Source organism: Larimichthys crocea, chromosome III, assembly GCF_000972845.2.
Source record: "Larimichthys crocea isolate SSNF chromosome III, L_crocea_2.0, whole genome shotgun sequence".
NCBI classification, from domain to species: Eukaryota; Metazoa; Chordata; class Actinopteri; family Sciaenidae; genus Larimichthys; species Larimichthys crocea.
Genome location: NC_040013.1, coordinates 40329597 through 40345454, shown reverse-complemented (window position 1 = coordinate 40345454; position 15858 = coordinate 40329597). Strand labels below are relative to the sequence as shown.

At 39.8% G+C, this 15858-nt stretch overlaps 1 protein-coding gene across 3 annotated transcripts; it reads left to right on the top strand.

The window, feature by feature from the left end:
* The first annotated feature begins 444 nt into the window (after positions 1 to 444).
* cul5b (cullin 5b) lies at positions 445 to 15395 on the top strand. Of its 3 annotated transcripts, none has more exons than XM_019274773.2 (19): positions 445 to 543; positions 2929 to 3038; positions 3120 to 3219; positions 4534 to 4710; positions 4836 to 4977; positions 5616 to 5761; positions 7390 to 7470; positions 7943 to 8081; positions 9448 to 9578; positions 10798 to 10905; positions 11002 to 11066; positions 11163 to 11295; positions 11595 to 11726; positions 12082 to 12205; positions 12901 to 13076; positions 13251 to 13412; positions 13576 to 13694; positions 13912 to 14035; positions 14252 to 15395. In XM_019274773.2, the coding sequence occupies exons 1-19, from the start codon at positions 520 to 522 to the stop codon at positions 14444 to 14446; spliced, it is 2388 nt and encodes a 795-aa protein (XP_019130318.1). In that variant the 5' UTR covers positions 445 to 519; the 3' UTR covers positions 14447 to 15395. The 3 variants fall into 3 exon arrangements, with proteins under 3 accessions (XP_019130318.1, XP_019130319.1, XP_027133991.1); XM_019274774.2 differs by having other exon boundaries at positions 7943 to 8036; positions 14252 to 14446; XM_027278190.1 differs by lacking the exon at positions 445 to 543 and adding an exon at positions 562 to 851.
* The last annotated feature ends 463 nt before the right edge of the window (positions 15396 to 15858 follow it).

Genomic DNA, 15858 nt, shown 5'->3' with positions numbered 1-15858 from the left:
ACTCCACACAAAAGGCCCCGACAGTGCCACCTGTATAAAGAATATATATATAATATAAAAGAAAATATGAAAAGAAAATACAATATTCCCAGTGAAATAAAGATGTCTTAATGAATGATGGTTTGAATGACATAGAGGGATATTTAGAAATAAAGACAAGAAGGGAAAAAAAGCAAAACTGCAGGCTGATATCAAAATATTCAAATTTGTATACAGTTATTAAATAGGTGATGATATGTTCAGCAGACTGCTACAGCCTCATTGAGAAAAAGGACACTATTATGTTTTTGTTTTTGTATCTATTGCATTCTTCTAATATTTATTACAGCCTCATTGAGAAAAGGGACACTATTATGTTTTCGTCTTTATATCTATTTCATTCTTCTAATATTTATTACAACTTCATGTTTGCAATGAACTCAACAGAAACAGTTTGGACACACTCGGTGATGTGGATAAGGTTAATCATCCTGCGTAGTAGTTCTCGCGAGATTTTACGAGAGAATAAGTTGAGGGAACATGGCGACGTCTAATTTGCTGAAGGTAGGACCCCACTTCAATTGAATTATTTCTGTTTCACGCCAGATAAACTGTCTGTCACCTGCACGGTGTGAGCTCGACGCTTAGCCCCGGCTTCGACAGACAGCGGGCAGCCGCCCTGTACGCGGCCGTGCCGTCGGCGTTGACTTTAGCAGGGAGGGCAGTGAAGTTACATCTGGCTAACATTAGCTACGTATCAGTGATTTAGCTGGCTAAAATAGAGACAGCGAGACGTGAAGGGAAGAGGCGGATAACGGAGAAACGGGTTGAGATGTATAACGACGTGTCGTGAGCTCGATCCTCGCTCAGATGTAACTATTATCTGTGTTTAGGCGAGCTACAAATCTCACATCATCTGTCAGTCAGTGGAGCAGCAGGCTGCAGCTGAGCAGCCCTTTAAAAACACACAAGCTAAACGCTGCCAGAAGCAACTGTTGTTGTAGTTTCTGTGCATCGCCTAATCCCCCACACACAGCTGCTATCCGGCTAACTAAGCTTAGCCTGACAGTGACCTATAGCACCGTCATAATTCATATCGTCAGGGCAGAGGAGGAGAGAGGAGGAGACACAGGCAGCCAGAAGAAGAAGAAGAAGAGCTGCTGCTGCTCATAGAAAATGCAAATTAATAAGATTTGTGCGAGAAATAATAGTAACCGCGTACAGTTAAAGAGACAGGCATGTGATATAATCTGCAATATTAGTATGTGTATTTATCACTAATCCACCCTTGCTTTGTACCTACACTACACTACATGATTTTAATATGCCAGTTTGATATGTTTTTACTTTACACCACAGTTCATACCTGCAGCACTCACTTATTCAGCTGACATCCATCGTCTTAAAGGCATCACTGCCTGTGTGGAGGACAGGTGTGACTATAACAAAGGGAACTCTATTATATCTATTATAGGGAATATTTCTGTTTCAAACATGTCAAATCCAAAAAACCAAAACAAACCCTGTACGCACACAAACTCAACTTGTTGAGTTCTCTTAACCAGTGCAAATGAGAGGAGCAGGAAGAAATATATACTTATATTTCCCCACCCCTTCTCCTCTACTTATTATTATTAGTATTATTATTATTATGCAAGTCTGAACACATGAGGATGTGCTGCATCACAAACTGCTCATATCGACCTCTGCCCCAATGCCACACTATAGTCTGTATAACATATTTAGCATGTACTCTACTTCTCTTATATCTACACACTGTGCTGTCATAGTAAAACACTGATAGCCGCTCGCTCGATGCTTTGTATGTTGTTGAGTTCGTTTGAAGAAATCACAGTTATTTATCTTTATTAATCTTTATGTGTAGGCATGAGTATCAAGAAGTGGTTACTACTAGTACTACTACTACTACACTTGTTCCTGACTTGTACCAAAATATTGATAAGCTCCTTGAAAAATGATACCGCTATCAGTTTAAACTTATTCTCTCTGTCCTGGGGCTCCGATTTTCTGGAAGTACAGCGCTAACACACAGGAGTAACCCTTTAAGCAAGTAGATCATCAGTCCATAACCCCGAAGATTCCATTTAACATCACACAAGATAAAGAGAAGCACACAAATCCTAACGATTGTGAAGCTGGACCTGCGTCATATTTGTCAGCTTGACTTGAGAAAGATCTACATGTCTCTAATGAACAGATAGAAGATACCCGCTGTCTAACACGTCGCTCCAAAATCTCTCATAGGTGCTCAATATGGTTAAGATGCGGTGACTGTGAAGGCTGTAGTCTATGATTCATATTATTTTTGTACACATCAAATCATTCAGAGACCAGCTGTGCAGTGTGTAGACAGATCTGCATTTCTTAGGATTCCTCACTCACTGATTCAGATTTTTTCCTTCCCATCTGTGCACGGCAGATTCATCAGAAACAATCCAGCCAATCATGTCTGACCACCCATTTATTTCTACCTAAAGCAAATACACAAAGAAATCACAAAAAGTAACCAAACTAGAGCTGCAATAACTTGCCGGCTATTTTGTATCAGTGCTAAAAATGACTGACTGAGAATGATTCATTGATTAATAGAGAAATCGACAGTATAATAAAATCAAAAAAGAAAGAGAGACATGTAATTCAGTCAGATGCAGAAGATGCTTATTTTATAATATAGCAGTACTATCACAGTGAAAGAGATAGCTGCTCTATGTTTTGCATATTGTTTAATTTGAATCAATCACAGTTATGTCTCTGGAAAAAACACTGGACTACTCCATGACAGAATCTTATTTTGTCATTCTCAATAGAAAACACAAATTTAGCCAAAAAGGTCTGTCACTAACGCTGCTTTAAGCCTTACCTCTGCAATTCGTGCATCCCATGAACAGTTTGGATGATGTACTTTACTTCACTCCTATCTGCTTCCAGAACAAAGGCTCCCTTCAATTTGAGGATAAATGGGACCTGATGCGTCCCATAGTGCTGAAGCTGTTGCGGCAGGAGTCCGTCACCAAACAACAGTGGTTTGACCTGTTCTCGTAAGTTTCCACATGGATGTTGGAGGCAAACAGGAAGAATATCTCTTATGAAAGATAATTTCTCCCTCTTTGCTTCCACAGAGACGTCCACGCTGTGTGCCTGTGGGATGACAAAGGTCCAGCTAAGATCCACCAGGCCCTCAAAGAGGACATCCTAGATTTCATCAAACAAGCACAAGCAGTAAGTCAAAGAGCATGATGGGCCTCACTTTTGAAATGAAACCGTTTAATGTCTAAACTGATGAACTGCTGTACATATATGTAAATATAGAGAGCTGGTTTGTAAACTATGAGTGTGGCTGTAACATAAGCTTTATTGAGAAAGATTAATGTCTGGTAGCTGCTTTGCATTCCGGTCTATTGAGGTTGAATTTCTGCAGAGCTCCTGAGCTAAAGATATTATTGAAGTGGAAATATGTACGAATGGGTTAATAAACAGAGTTAATTACCCAGACACACAAATGAATAAACTGCAGAAGGAAAGAAATATTTGTAGGAGTGATCAGTCAGGTTGTCTCCATGGAAACGATCAAAATGAACCTCAGACCTTCAGAACCACTAAGAGGAGATTTGGTAAGATAGTGTAAAGGTCATGTAATTGGTTATTTATATCCACTAAATGGTGTCCTGTAACATAATACTATTTATACGTCCTTTCCTACAAGCCCATTTCCCAAAAAATTGGTGCGCTGTGTAAAATACGAATAGAAACGAAATGATGATATGCACAACATTGAAACCCCAGATGGCCACAAAGAAGATGTATTAAATGTTGAAACTGCAAAATTTCATTGTTTTTGGAAAACGATACACTCAGTATGAGCATAATTAATAAGGTCAACTGACAACAGGTTAGTAACATAATCGTGATGCTCAGAGAGGCTTCCCAAAGTAAAATTACGGTCCCTCCCCATATTTACTTTCACCATTCTGTGAAAGACGGGCAAATAGTGAAATCATTTCTAATAATTACATTAATAATAATAGTTTCTAAATGTGAAATCTGTGGATTTCATCGTCTACAGTTCATAATATCATTAAAAGATTCAGAGAATCAGAAGAAATCTGTACAGAAATGACATGGCCGAAAACGAACAATTGAATGGCCATGATCTTCAGGCTCTCAGACGACACTGCATTAGAAGCAGACGTCACTCGTGGACATCACTGCAGGGGCTGAGGAAAACAATGAAATCTTGTAAAATTGTACTCACCATTTATTGATTTAATTAGACAAAATCTGCTCTCACACTTTGTTGATGCGAGTTCTCACGTGGTGTAATTATGTACAGGAATAAGAAAAATGTTTTCAACTTTCTAACATCAATAACAGTGCCGGTGTTTAATGATGAATCTCACCCTTTGCTAGGTTTGCTAGTTTACCACAGTGGATTTCTATTAATAACAGTAATAAATTATGATTCTTGATTAATGTCAGCGTGTCAGTTAGATTCTGCGGGTGTTAATAAGTCTCATGTTTCTCACTCTTTCTAAGCGGGTGTTGAGTCACCAGGATGACACGGCCTTACTGAAGGCCTACATAGTGGAGTGGAGGAAGTTCTTCACACAGTGTGACATCTTACCCAAGCCTTTCTGTCAGCTGGAGATCACTCTGATGGGAAAGCAAGGGAGCAACAAGAAGTCCAACGTGGAAGACAGCATCGTCCGCAAGGTGAGGAGGGGCAGTTTGTTCTGTTTAATCAATGGCAAAATTTGTAGTCCCTATTCATGTACGCTGTGATCATATTGTGACTAAGACTACATTCAGATGTTTCTCTGTCTCTGACCCCATTTCAGCTGATGCTGGACACATGGAACGAGTCCATCTTCTCTAACATTAAAAACAGGCTACAGGACAGTGCCATGAAGCTGGTCCACGCTGAGAGGCTGGGAGAGGCCTTCGACTCCCAGCTGGTCATCGGAGTGCGAGAGTCCTACGGTGAGAAATGCAGTAACACAGCTCACCTCATTGCCCAGATACCTGCACTATGCAAAGGCTTATAGCACCACAAGTGTATTCTGTGAACACAGTTTAGATTTATTTTTGTCTGAACCAAAATCTTTTTGGTTGCAGGAGAGAGACACAATTCATAATCCTCAGTCACAACAGACTGCATGCTCAAACTGAACTCTTTCTTTCTTTTCTAATACAAACCCTGATTTCCAGCAACATCCTGTCTGATGCACAAAACGGCCTTTTAAATCTGGATTTCTGGCTCGTAGATGGAGCTAATGGCGCTGAGGGATTTTTGGGTCAAGATTGCACAACGTGCTTCTCCTATCATTGATCTCTGCTCTGTCATATTTGTTGCACACTCTGTAGATTTAGTTACATTTTTTCAGATACAGTTTTACCAGATGGAAATCCTGGTGGCTTAGTAACCACGAACAGCACACATTTAACAAGAAACAAGAGACAACACAAGCAGGAATGTGTATTCCTGGAACACCGGCCACATGTATAGGCGTTGTTTCCCTTTTTTTGGATGTCACTTTGGGTTAAAAGCACCAGCTAAATGACTAAATGTAAATGTGAATATGTTTTTGTGATGGCACTGTGTTCTTCTGTCTGAGCAGTGAACCTGTGCTCCAACCCCGATGACAAGCTGCAGATCTACAGGGACAACTTTGAGAAGGCGTACATGGATTCTACTGAGAGGTTCTACAGAACACAAGCACCCACCTACCTTCAGCAAAATGGAGTCCAAAACTACATGAAATATGTGAGTATGACTCATGGTGGGTGTATTAAAGGGTGTATTCAGTCTGCTTCTTAGGTGAATCACAGGATCTCAGATGAAAACACTGTTTATCTGCCACCGTTAGAATAGAGACATCAGAGATGTTTGTGTAGTTTCCTCGGTAAACCAGACCCTATTGAATTTTGAGTATTTAACTCCTAATAAATCATGTTTTAACACTGATTTTTGCTTATTCAGTCATGATTTGAAGTCTGAAGTCAGCACATATGCTGAAAAAATGTCCACAGACTTCCTCTTTTGCAGTTGGCAAAGCGTCACAGCATGTGTGCCTTTGGACTTCATCTGGAGTTGGCAGGCTTCCTGTATACACGAAAGGGTTAAAATAATTGAACTGTGCACGTCTTCAAGAAGACTTCTTTAAAAAAAAAAAAATCAGACCAAATGGATGAAATTATGACCACACAAAGAGTTATTTCAGGGTGTTTATGACGCTCAGAAAAATGTATTCACCATTTTACAGCCGCTCTGTTTCTAATGATTATGTACAGGAAATATGCTTTTTGGCACAGTGTGTGCTATTTGATGCTGCACTGCTGAGCGTGGCCACCACACCTCACAGCCCACAGCTTGTACTGGAGGCCATATCATAGCCATGATGGAGCAAATGACTGATGCTAAACCTGTGACTTATGGACTTTAAACTTAAATTAAAAGCGTTAATACCATGAAAATGATGGATTATTTACTTCATGTATGTTATTTGTTAATAATTCAGTCTCTTTTGCAAAGGTAGCAAAGAATGAAGCCATGAAGTGTAGAATATATGTATTTTAACATTATTTATTACTAGTCAGCTGATAATGTGAAAGTGCTGAGATGCCAACAGTTTCTGCTCCTTGTAATTACTCCCCTCTGGACTTTCTATTTGCTGCTCCCAGAATGCTCTCTGCTCAAAGAAAATAAGTTCTCGTCATAACAAAGATAATAGCTGCTTATCCGTCCTGCAGTTGCATTTTTGTAACACAAAGCAGAAACTCGAGACTTCTGTCGAGGCTCCTATTCCCTGTTTTGATGATCTTGGCAATGAATCGAAAGAAAAAACAGCGTGATCCACGGCCTCTCTTACTGAAATCTAACTGAAGCGTCGTGCGTGGTAAAGCACAGCATGGGCCAGAAATGTTCAGTCTCAGTCACAGTTCGGTCAAGCTTTATTACTTTATGTAAGTCAGTGTAGATCAGGCTGTGTAACTTCAAAGTGGGCTCAGCTCCTCCAGAGATCTTTTCCTGGAAGACTTTTCTGCAGTAAAACCTTTCAAATGACCTTTAAAACATTTTTCAGAAAAATTGGAAGTTGTCCTTTTGAGGAAAGGGATACTGGAGTGATTGTTGGCACAGGACTGGATTAATCCCCATGGGTCCAAACACCGTTGGCGCTGCAATCACAATGTTTTGACATCCTTTTTGGATTCTCTTTCTGCTGACACTGCAAGTCACTGATAGGTTTCAAATCTCCCGAACTGCTCACTCTGAGTACCTGCCTCTCCTCTGGGGAGAATTTCATGCTTCACAACAGAAATAAATACTAAATAATATATAAATACTAAATGAATAAATAATAATACATGCATTGGTGTGTGTATTTTCATCAGGCTGACTCAAAGCTGAGGGAAGAGGAGAAACGTGCGCTGCGATACCTGGAAACAAGGCGCGACTGTAACTCTGTACAAGCAGTGAGTATTACACAGCAGTATGTTGCAGTATGTTGTTTTGCTGAAAGTTCTGCATGTAGTTAAAAAAAATCTGCAGGTGTTAATCAGTTACACAGAGAAAGAAAAGGGAAATGTTGAAAAAGGAAGTGAAATTCATATATATGTCTATTTATTTTTCCAATAGAGGAACAGTTTAACATTTCTGGAAATATGCGTACTCTTTCTGACTGTGATTAGAGAACAGATATCAGTCTGACGTCTCTTCATTAAGGACTTTGTTTGTTTGGTATTGACCATGTCTGTACAGAAAGACCTATACCAAAACCCCACTGGGCTGCATCCGGTTATTTTCACATTTCTGTTTGTTTCCAACAAATCGGACTCAAGATTAAAACAAAACAATGAAGCGTATTCCCCAAAATGATTTGTATTGATGTACTGTACATATCGGAGTATGTTTTATGTGTTGTTTTGCTTCTCTTTATCTTTCCAGCTAATGGAGTGTTGCGTCAACGCGCTGGTAACATCATTCAAGGAGACCATCTTAGCCGAGTGTCCAGGCATGATCAAACGAAATGAGACAGAGAGTGAGTACGGCCGGACTGCTCCCACCAAAGGCTCAGCCAGCTCAGGTTTGCACCAGGAAATAGCCCTGACCAAACCTTCATGTCCAGCATCTGAACCCTGTAGAACATCCATGTGTGTTACCATCTCTCCTCTTGGATCAATGTGTGAGGATGATACATTAAGGATACTTTGCTAATCTCTCAGAAATTGGGCTGAATCTTCTCAGCAATCATAGATAAAACAACAACAACAATTTAATGTAATAATTTAGGTTTTGTCTCCTTAAGTCCTCCAAAGAAGACACATAACATGCTATTAAATATTAGATAATAATAGATTTTATGTACCCAAAATCTTCTGTGTGCTGTAATAGTTTTTAAATCAAACTTCGTCTGAACTAATTGCTTCAGTGTGAACCCAAAATCAAATATGTAGACATGCATAAGTGAACATAACTATATTACCTGCAGGTTTGGAAACATGTCTATGAGGGTTAGGTGCACCTTATAAACTCTCTCCACATTATTTCATTTGTAAAATGTAGTTTTTGAAAAAGTTGATAAAGATTAGAGTTTAGTCCTCTTCATTCTTAGTCAAGTTTCAAGGGTATAAACTCACTGTTCACTGAATTCACAGTTAACCAGAGATACATTAGGTCCATTTAAACATTTTTGTTAATAGTCACGATACATTTCAGTACAGATACCAACTTTACACTTAAAGAAATATAAAGTCTTTCTGCAAAACCTTTTTTCAATTTAACAAAAGAAGCTAAAGTTTTCCAAAGTTCCAAAGTATAAGAACTGAATAATATTGAGTTTGACAGCAGGCGACAGCCTAAAAGCCACACAGACTTCTTAAAATGACCTTATGTATGAATCACATATAAATTAGTATGATAAATGATCTTAAAGATCTGGTTTGAGCATATATTGAAAAACAATTTTATAATTGAGACGTCTGCTCGATGTCTGGGCTGCATAAACCACCCACCATTATTCTTTAATACATCTGTGTGTGTGAGTGTGTGTGTTCAGGTCTGTGCTTATGCAGTTTTATTGAAGAAATGGACAAAGGGTGTCAACAGTAATGGATTTTAAAGAAGCCCATCTTCTGCTTGTTTCATAATGCAGCTGCCAAATAAAAACTTAGTATTCTATACGTCAGATAAAGTCGTGCTTTACATTATTATTGCTACACTTTGAGACACCCCTGCTACTTGTTTCCACGTAGTGCTTCAGCTAATGATTATCTGCATTATTTAATTGAATGAATTGAATCTATTTAATGTCAAAATAATAAACATTATTTTCATGTGAGTTTCTTTCAGTTTTGTTTTAGCACCTTTCGTTTCACAATAGGTTTAGTTCTATACTCTAAATCCTCATTCATCTCTAAAAATGATAAATGTTTCTTTTCTCTCCACCGCAGAGTTACATCTGATGTTCTCTCTTATGGACAAAGTGCCCAGCGGCATCGAGCCCATGCTGAAGGACCTGGAGGAGCACATCATGAGCGCCGGCCTGGCTGATATGGTGGCCTCAGCAGAGACGATCACCTCTGTGAGTGTCACATACACATATACTGACTGGAAGTAATGATGAATGAGTCTTGTTTTTAAAACTTATTTTCAGGGTTTTGGTCATTATTACAGTCTGTTGTGATAACATTGAACTTACCAAAGTATTTGCTGAGGTCTGGGAACACGATATCATAACATGTCAGATGCACAGCATTTAATTTACATTTAGTTAACCTTTATATTTTTAAAAAACTATACTTTAGATCAGTGGTTCCCAACCTTTTTTCCTTAAGTGACACCTTTTCTACTGACCAACTGATATATTTATGGTGTATAGTGTACAGTTAACCCAAACTATGGAAAGGAAATGCTTTATATGAATTCTGAGCTTATTCTTGTCTTAAAAATCCTGTAAATATTGCATCAGAGATTAGTTTTCCTGATATTTTTAGTCTGTCGGTGTTATGTATTATGTATTTTTTATTTTTTAACAACCATGCACACTTAATAGGTGTCTCTTTTTCTTTTTTTTTTTTTACAAATTCAGTATTTCTTTCTCCCTGACCATTGGCCATTCTTCTATTAGTTCTTTGCTTGTTTTAACAGCATACTTTTATATGGAATGAAGCTGCAAAAAGTGTGAATATAGTTTTTGTTCACAGCTTTACTGTGCCCTTGTCCTGTGAGATTCCTTTCAGTGTATATCTTTAACAATAATCTAAACTTCAAAAAGTACCTTTTTCCTTTCTGACTTTTTTCACAGAAACAAATGAATTGCATAATTTATACATTTAATGTTTTTGCACCCCTTAAAATTATACTCTTATACTCATACTTATGTACTTACATAATGCTTTTTTTAACACAGCAGACAAGCTGGCAACTGCAATTGTTATTTATCCAAAATCCTAACAACAGGTGTCTTGGCTTGTTTGGATAACTTAGTATTACAGTGTCTTTAATATTTGGAGGGACAGGGGCAATTTGCTGTGGCCTAGAAATAACTTCCTAACATTCTACAGTTATTGATGCATCAAATTGATTAAACTGATATTTTGAGACCTAAAGATGCATAGTATGTAAAACAGAAGTCACGTTTATTTTACAAAATAATCAATAAAATTAGCTTTTTGTGGAGCTCGCAACCGTACTTCATGGACTGGCTAATGAAGACGTGGTTGAAAGCTCCACACAGTTATTGAACTGAAGACTTCAAGGGTCTAGAATAAACTTTCACACTCATCTGTTCTTTATTGCAGGACTCAGAGAAATATGTGGAGCAGTTGCTCACCTTGTTTAACCGCTTCAGTCGACTGGTGAAAGAGGCCTTTCAGGACGACCCACGCTTCCTGACGGCTAGAGACAAAGTGAGCTCAACTTTTCATCGACGTGTGCCTCAACAACACGCTGTCAGAAGATGTTCTTAAACTGACTGCAGTCCTGTTTTTCAACCTTCTTTGCAGGCATATAAAGCTGTTGTGAATGATGCTACTATATTTAAATTAGAACTTCCCTTGAAACAGAAAGGGTAAGAGACACTCCCTATCTGAAATTCAGTTTTTGCTTTTGAATGATGAAGGCAGTGATGTTTGACGGCGCTAGTTTTCTTCACTCATATTTACAGGGTAGGTTTAAAAACTCAACCAGAGTCCAAGTGTCCAGAGCTGCTGGCCAACTACTGTGACATGCTCTTGAGGAAGACCCCACTGAGCAAGAAGCTCACCTCTGAGGAGATAGAGGCCAAGCTCAAGGAAGTGGTACGTTTCAGAGACGCTTTGTGTTTATTAGTTCTGTGGTTAGTGTTGGAACTGGCAATATTCAACATCTGCTGCAGGTTTTTAGTTTTTTTCAGAATGATCCAAAGGTTTTTTTAATCACACTTGATCGTGTTTGGTTTGAGCTTGAAACCACCAGTCAGAAAACATTATTTAGGCCTTCTTTGAATCTCACAACAACCAGTGTAAAGTGGTGAATCCAGTCTTCAAGAGCCACTGCTAATACAAACAAAGCTACGTTTAATATTGGACGGCACTTAACGTCTGTGTCTTCTTTGTAGCTGTTAGTGCTGAAGTATGTCCAGAACAAAGACGTGTTTATGCGCTACCACAAAGCCCATCTGACCCGCCGACTCATCCTGGACATCTCTGCAGACAGCGAGATCGAGGAGAACATGGTGGAGTGGCTCAGGGTAAGATCTGCTTGGATGGCTGTGTGTGTGTGTATGAGAGGAAGTAAAAATTACCGTTCACTTTACTTTGCGTGTGACCAAAAAAATCAAAATGGAATCACTTAGAGCAGGGGTGTCAAACTGGTCCACAAAGGGCCGGTGTGGCTGCAGGTTTTCCTTCCAACCAAACAGCAGCACGCCAGACTTGACTCATTTAATCAACTGATCTCAGTCTTCAGAGAGTTGATTGGTCAAACTGTGTGCTCTTGGTTGGTTGGAACTAAAACCTGCAGCCACACGGCCCCTTTGTGGACCAGTTTGACACCCCTGACTTAGAGGTAGTCTTTCATGTCTATGATGTCATGTATCCAAACAGGAAGTAGGGATGCCAGCTGACTATGTGAACAAGTTGGCCAGGATGTTTCAAGACATCAAGGTGTCAGAAGACCTCAACCAGTCTTTCAAAGAAATGCACAAACATAACAAGCTCGCTTTACCAGGTAAGAGGTAGAAGTGCATCTCACTCACACACACACACACACACACACAAACCTTTCAGCATATTGTAATCCAAGTTGTATGAGGGAAAACTAGACCTCTCGTCTGAGCTCTGGTTTCAGGCTTTAAGGCGATCACAGGTCATTTCAGAGAGAGAGCAAGTTCCTATAGGCTGGCTGGTCGCGTCATTGTGCTGCTATTTAAGCTTGCAGGTTCAGTGGGAGGGGCTTAGCCTGTGTGATATGAGGCAGAAGAGTAGGTGTTGCGTATATTTGCACAGGTTTTGCCTACTGCAGCTTTAATATACATGGCACAGGTTTTTATTTTGGGAATTTTGCCTTACTGTTATTACTGATCGATTCCAATATCATATGCATGCTAAATGTGAAGCTAGAGCCTGGAGGCAATTAGCCTAGCTTAGCATAAAGACTGGAAGTAGGGGGAAACAGTTAGCCTGACTCAGCCCAAAGTTTAAAATTCAGCTGCTGACACCTGTCAAGCTCATTAATTGATTGTTTAAAATCTGAGAAAGCAAAAATGCATATTTCCAAAATATCAAACCACCTGTTTTAATTCAGCACTGCTCATAGTTCCACACAGGCAAAATAATGACCAAACTTTAATATTGGTGTTAAATCCTGTTAACTGTAGCAGTCATCATTCAGTGACTAAGATGTCTTCGTATGTTCCCCTGCAGCCGACTCTGTCAACATAAAGATCCTGAATGCTGGAGCATGGTCGAGGAGCAGCGAAAAGGTTTTTGTCTCTCTGCCTACAGAGCTGGAAGATTTGATACCAGAGGTAGAAGATTTCTATAAGAAGAACCACAGTGGCAGGAAGCTTCACTGGCATCACCTCATGTCCAACGGCATTGTGAGTGTAACCGATCTGCACGGAGAAGCACACACAGACATACTGCACATAACATAATCTGTTTCCACCCTGAAACTCAGTTTGCTTGATTACTGTGAGCATTTTTTTTTTGAGATTTACAGTGTATTATTTTTTACGGTTATGTTGTTTTAAAATGTTTGTTTCTTTCTCCAGATAACCTTCAAGAACGAGGTGGGCCAGTATGATCTGGAGGTGACCACCTTCCAGCTGGCAGTACTGTTTGCCTGGAACCAGAGACCCAGAGAGAGGATCAGCTTTGAAAACCTCAAGCTGGCCACTGAGCTGCCGGACGCCGAGCTACGGCGCACTCTTTGGGTAAATGGAGACAATAGGCAGATAGATGTTGTAAGACAAATGATGAAGATGAAACTGGTAATATGTCTCCATCTGGTTTAAGTTCACAGTTCTGAGTTTTATATTTGAAGTAGCTCGTTGTTTTTTTATTCATCTGATTATTATTATTTCCTTACTCTCCCAGTCCCTGGTGGCGTTTCCCAAACTCAAGCGACAGGTGTTGTCGTACGACCCAGTGGTGTCTTCACCCAAAGACTTTGCAGAAGGAACACTATTCTACGTCAACCAGGAGTTTTCTCTCATGTAAGGAAATGCGTCTCTCTTCTTCCTAATTCTGTTAGTTGAGATGATTATTACTCTCATATCTGTTCAGTAAATATGCTACAGCCAACTGCTGCTTAGCTTAGCTTAGCATAAAGACTGGAAACAAGGGGAAACAGCTAGCTTGGCTCACAAATTGTTGCTTTAACATTTTGAGCTACAGAATCGTACATTGACTCTGAATATTTGCGTTTAACAGAAAAAACTCCAAGGTCCAGAAAAGGGGGAAGATTAATTTGATTGGTCGGCTGCAGCTCACCACAGAGCGAATGAGAGAGGAGGAGAACGAGGGCATCGTCCAGCTCAGGATACTAAGAACGCAGGTATGGAGATGAGCTCACAGCATGCAGGTGAAGATACTGCTGGTATCTTCTCTCTTACGTAACACCACCTACTGTGGATAAACAGTCTCACCTTACATTTCCCATCATGGAGTTTCATCAGACACCCGTGGTTCTGTTTGTATAAACTCACAGGCTACAGGCTACCCATCTGTCTTACTTGTTTTTCACACCGTTTTGTCTGTTTCCCCTGTCCAGGAGGCCATAATCCAGATCATGAAGATGAGGAAGCGTATCAACAATGCCCAGCTGCAGACGGAGCTGGTGGAGATCCTAAAGAACATGTTTTTACCACAGAAGAAGATGATCAAGGAGCAGATTGAGTGGCTGATAGATCACAAGTACATAAAGCGGGATGAGACCGATATAAACACCTTCATCTACATGGCATAGCACAGCACACCAGGATGTTGACTTTGCATTCAGTGGATCAGGCCTGATGGACTCTAGGATACTTCCAGGCTCCCCCATCCTCTATTTAAAAAAAAAAAAAAAAAAAAAAAAAAATACAATCTTGTGCAGGGAGGCATGAATTTAAGACTGAGACCTACCTATTTAAAAAAAAAAGTGGAACTTCCTGCCTTAAAGTTGTACAAAGGAGAAAAAAAAATGCAAAAGTTGCAGTGGGAGTCTTCGCCAAGTGGTTATAACTGTTGTAGTTGGAGGGAGTTTCTTTGCTGTCCAGATGAGGCTGTTGATTGTTAATGGTCTGTTTTTGATGCCATGGTGTGTCCTCTGGGCAGCTACTACAACAGTCCTGCTCAATGCTTGTGCAAGTCTAAAAGGCATGCTGACAGGGAAATCCGAGGAACTTCGGACTGCAGATATTTTCACATCCAGTTTTAATCCATGTCAAACCCTGAACAAAACGCTGCCCTCTTCACTCGACGGCAGGGGGCCCTGATGGTGTCGTGACTCTCTCTGCAGTCGTATTTAAAGTGATCAAACACTTAATCCGGACATTCAGTGTGTATAAAGAGCCAGATAAGCACTTCAACAGTTTGCAGGACTGAACCAGACAGCAGCGTAGAGCCGACTCCAAACCCTGTCGATCCTCTGTCCATGGATAAAAAGGAGTATATGTGGGGAAAGAATTAGCATATTGACTATAATCCAGAATCCATTTCCCTCTATCAAATGTACCCAGGGACAGAGGTAGTGTTGGAGTCAAACCGAGAGCTTAGCTCATTTGCAACGGCTCTCTTTTCTGCAGGAAGCCTGGGAGAAGAGGCTGAGGTCAGTATTACACGTGGTAAATACTACAATTCAAAGGTATGGGAGAGTGTACCATGAGATGTGAATAATGAAATGATTAAATAAACAGCACCTTATTATAAAACGCCATGCAGGTTTGTCATTAATCTTAACTCAGGAAAACATTTCCCCATAATCTTTTTTCTTTTTTGGTCTGCATATAAATGAAAGTCTATTTTTAAAGAGGACATTGACTAATTAGTTAAGTTTTGGGAACATTTTGGGAAATTTACCTCCAACTTGGAATTGGGTGAGAAGATGAGGGTAAATATTAAGTTACAGCTAGCAGCTGCTTAGGTTAGCTTAGCATAAAAACTGGAAACGGTGAAAAACCGTTCGCAGGAAATTAAACTGGGGCAGGAAAGAACTTCTAATTCATTATTCATCACGACCAATCTTAAAACATGTCTCGGAAGGGTTGCACTCATCTGTTTCTGCAGAAATTTACTCATCCAATTTCAGAGCCCTCTGGAGATCATTTAAATTTAAGGGCCTTGTGTGTCAGATTAAGAGGGCTCTATTTACAGAATATGGCAGAAATTGAATATATT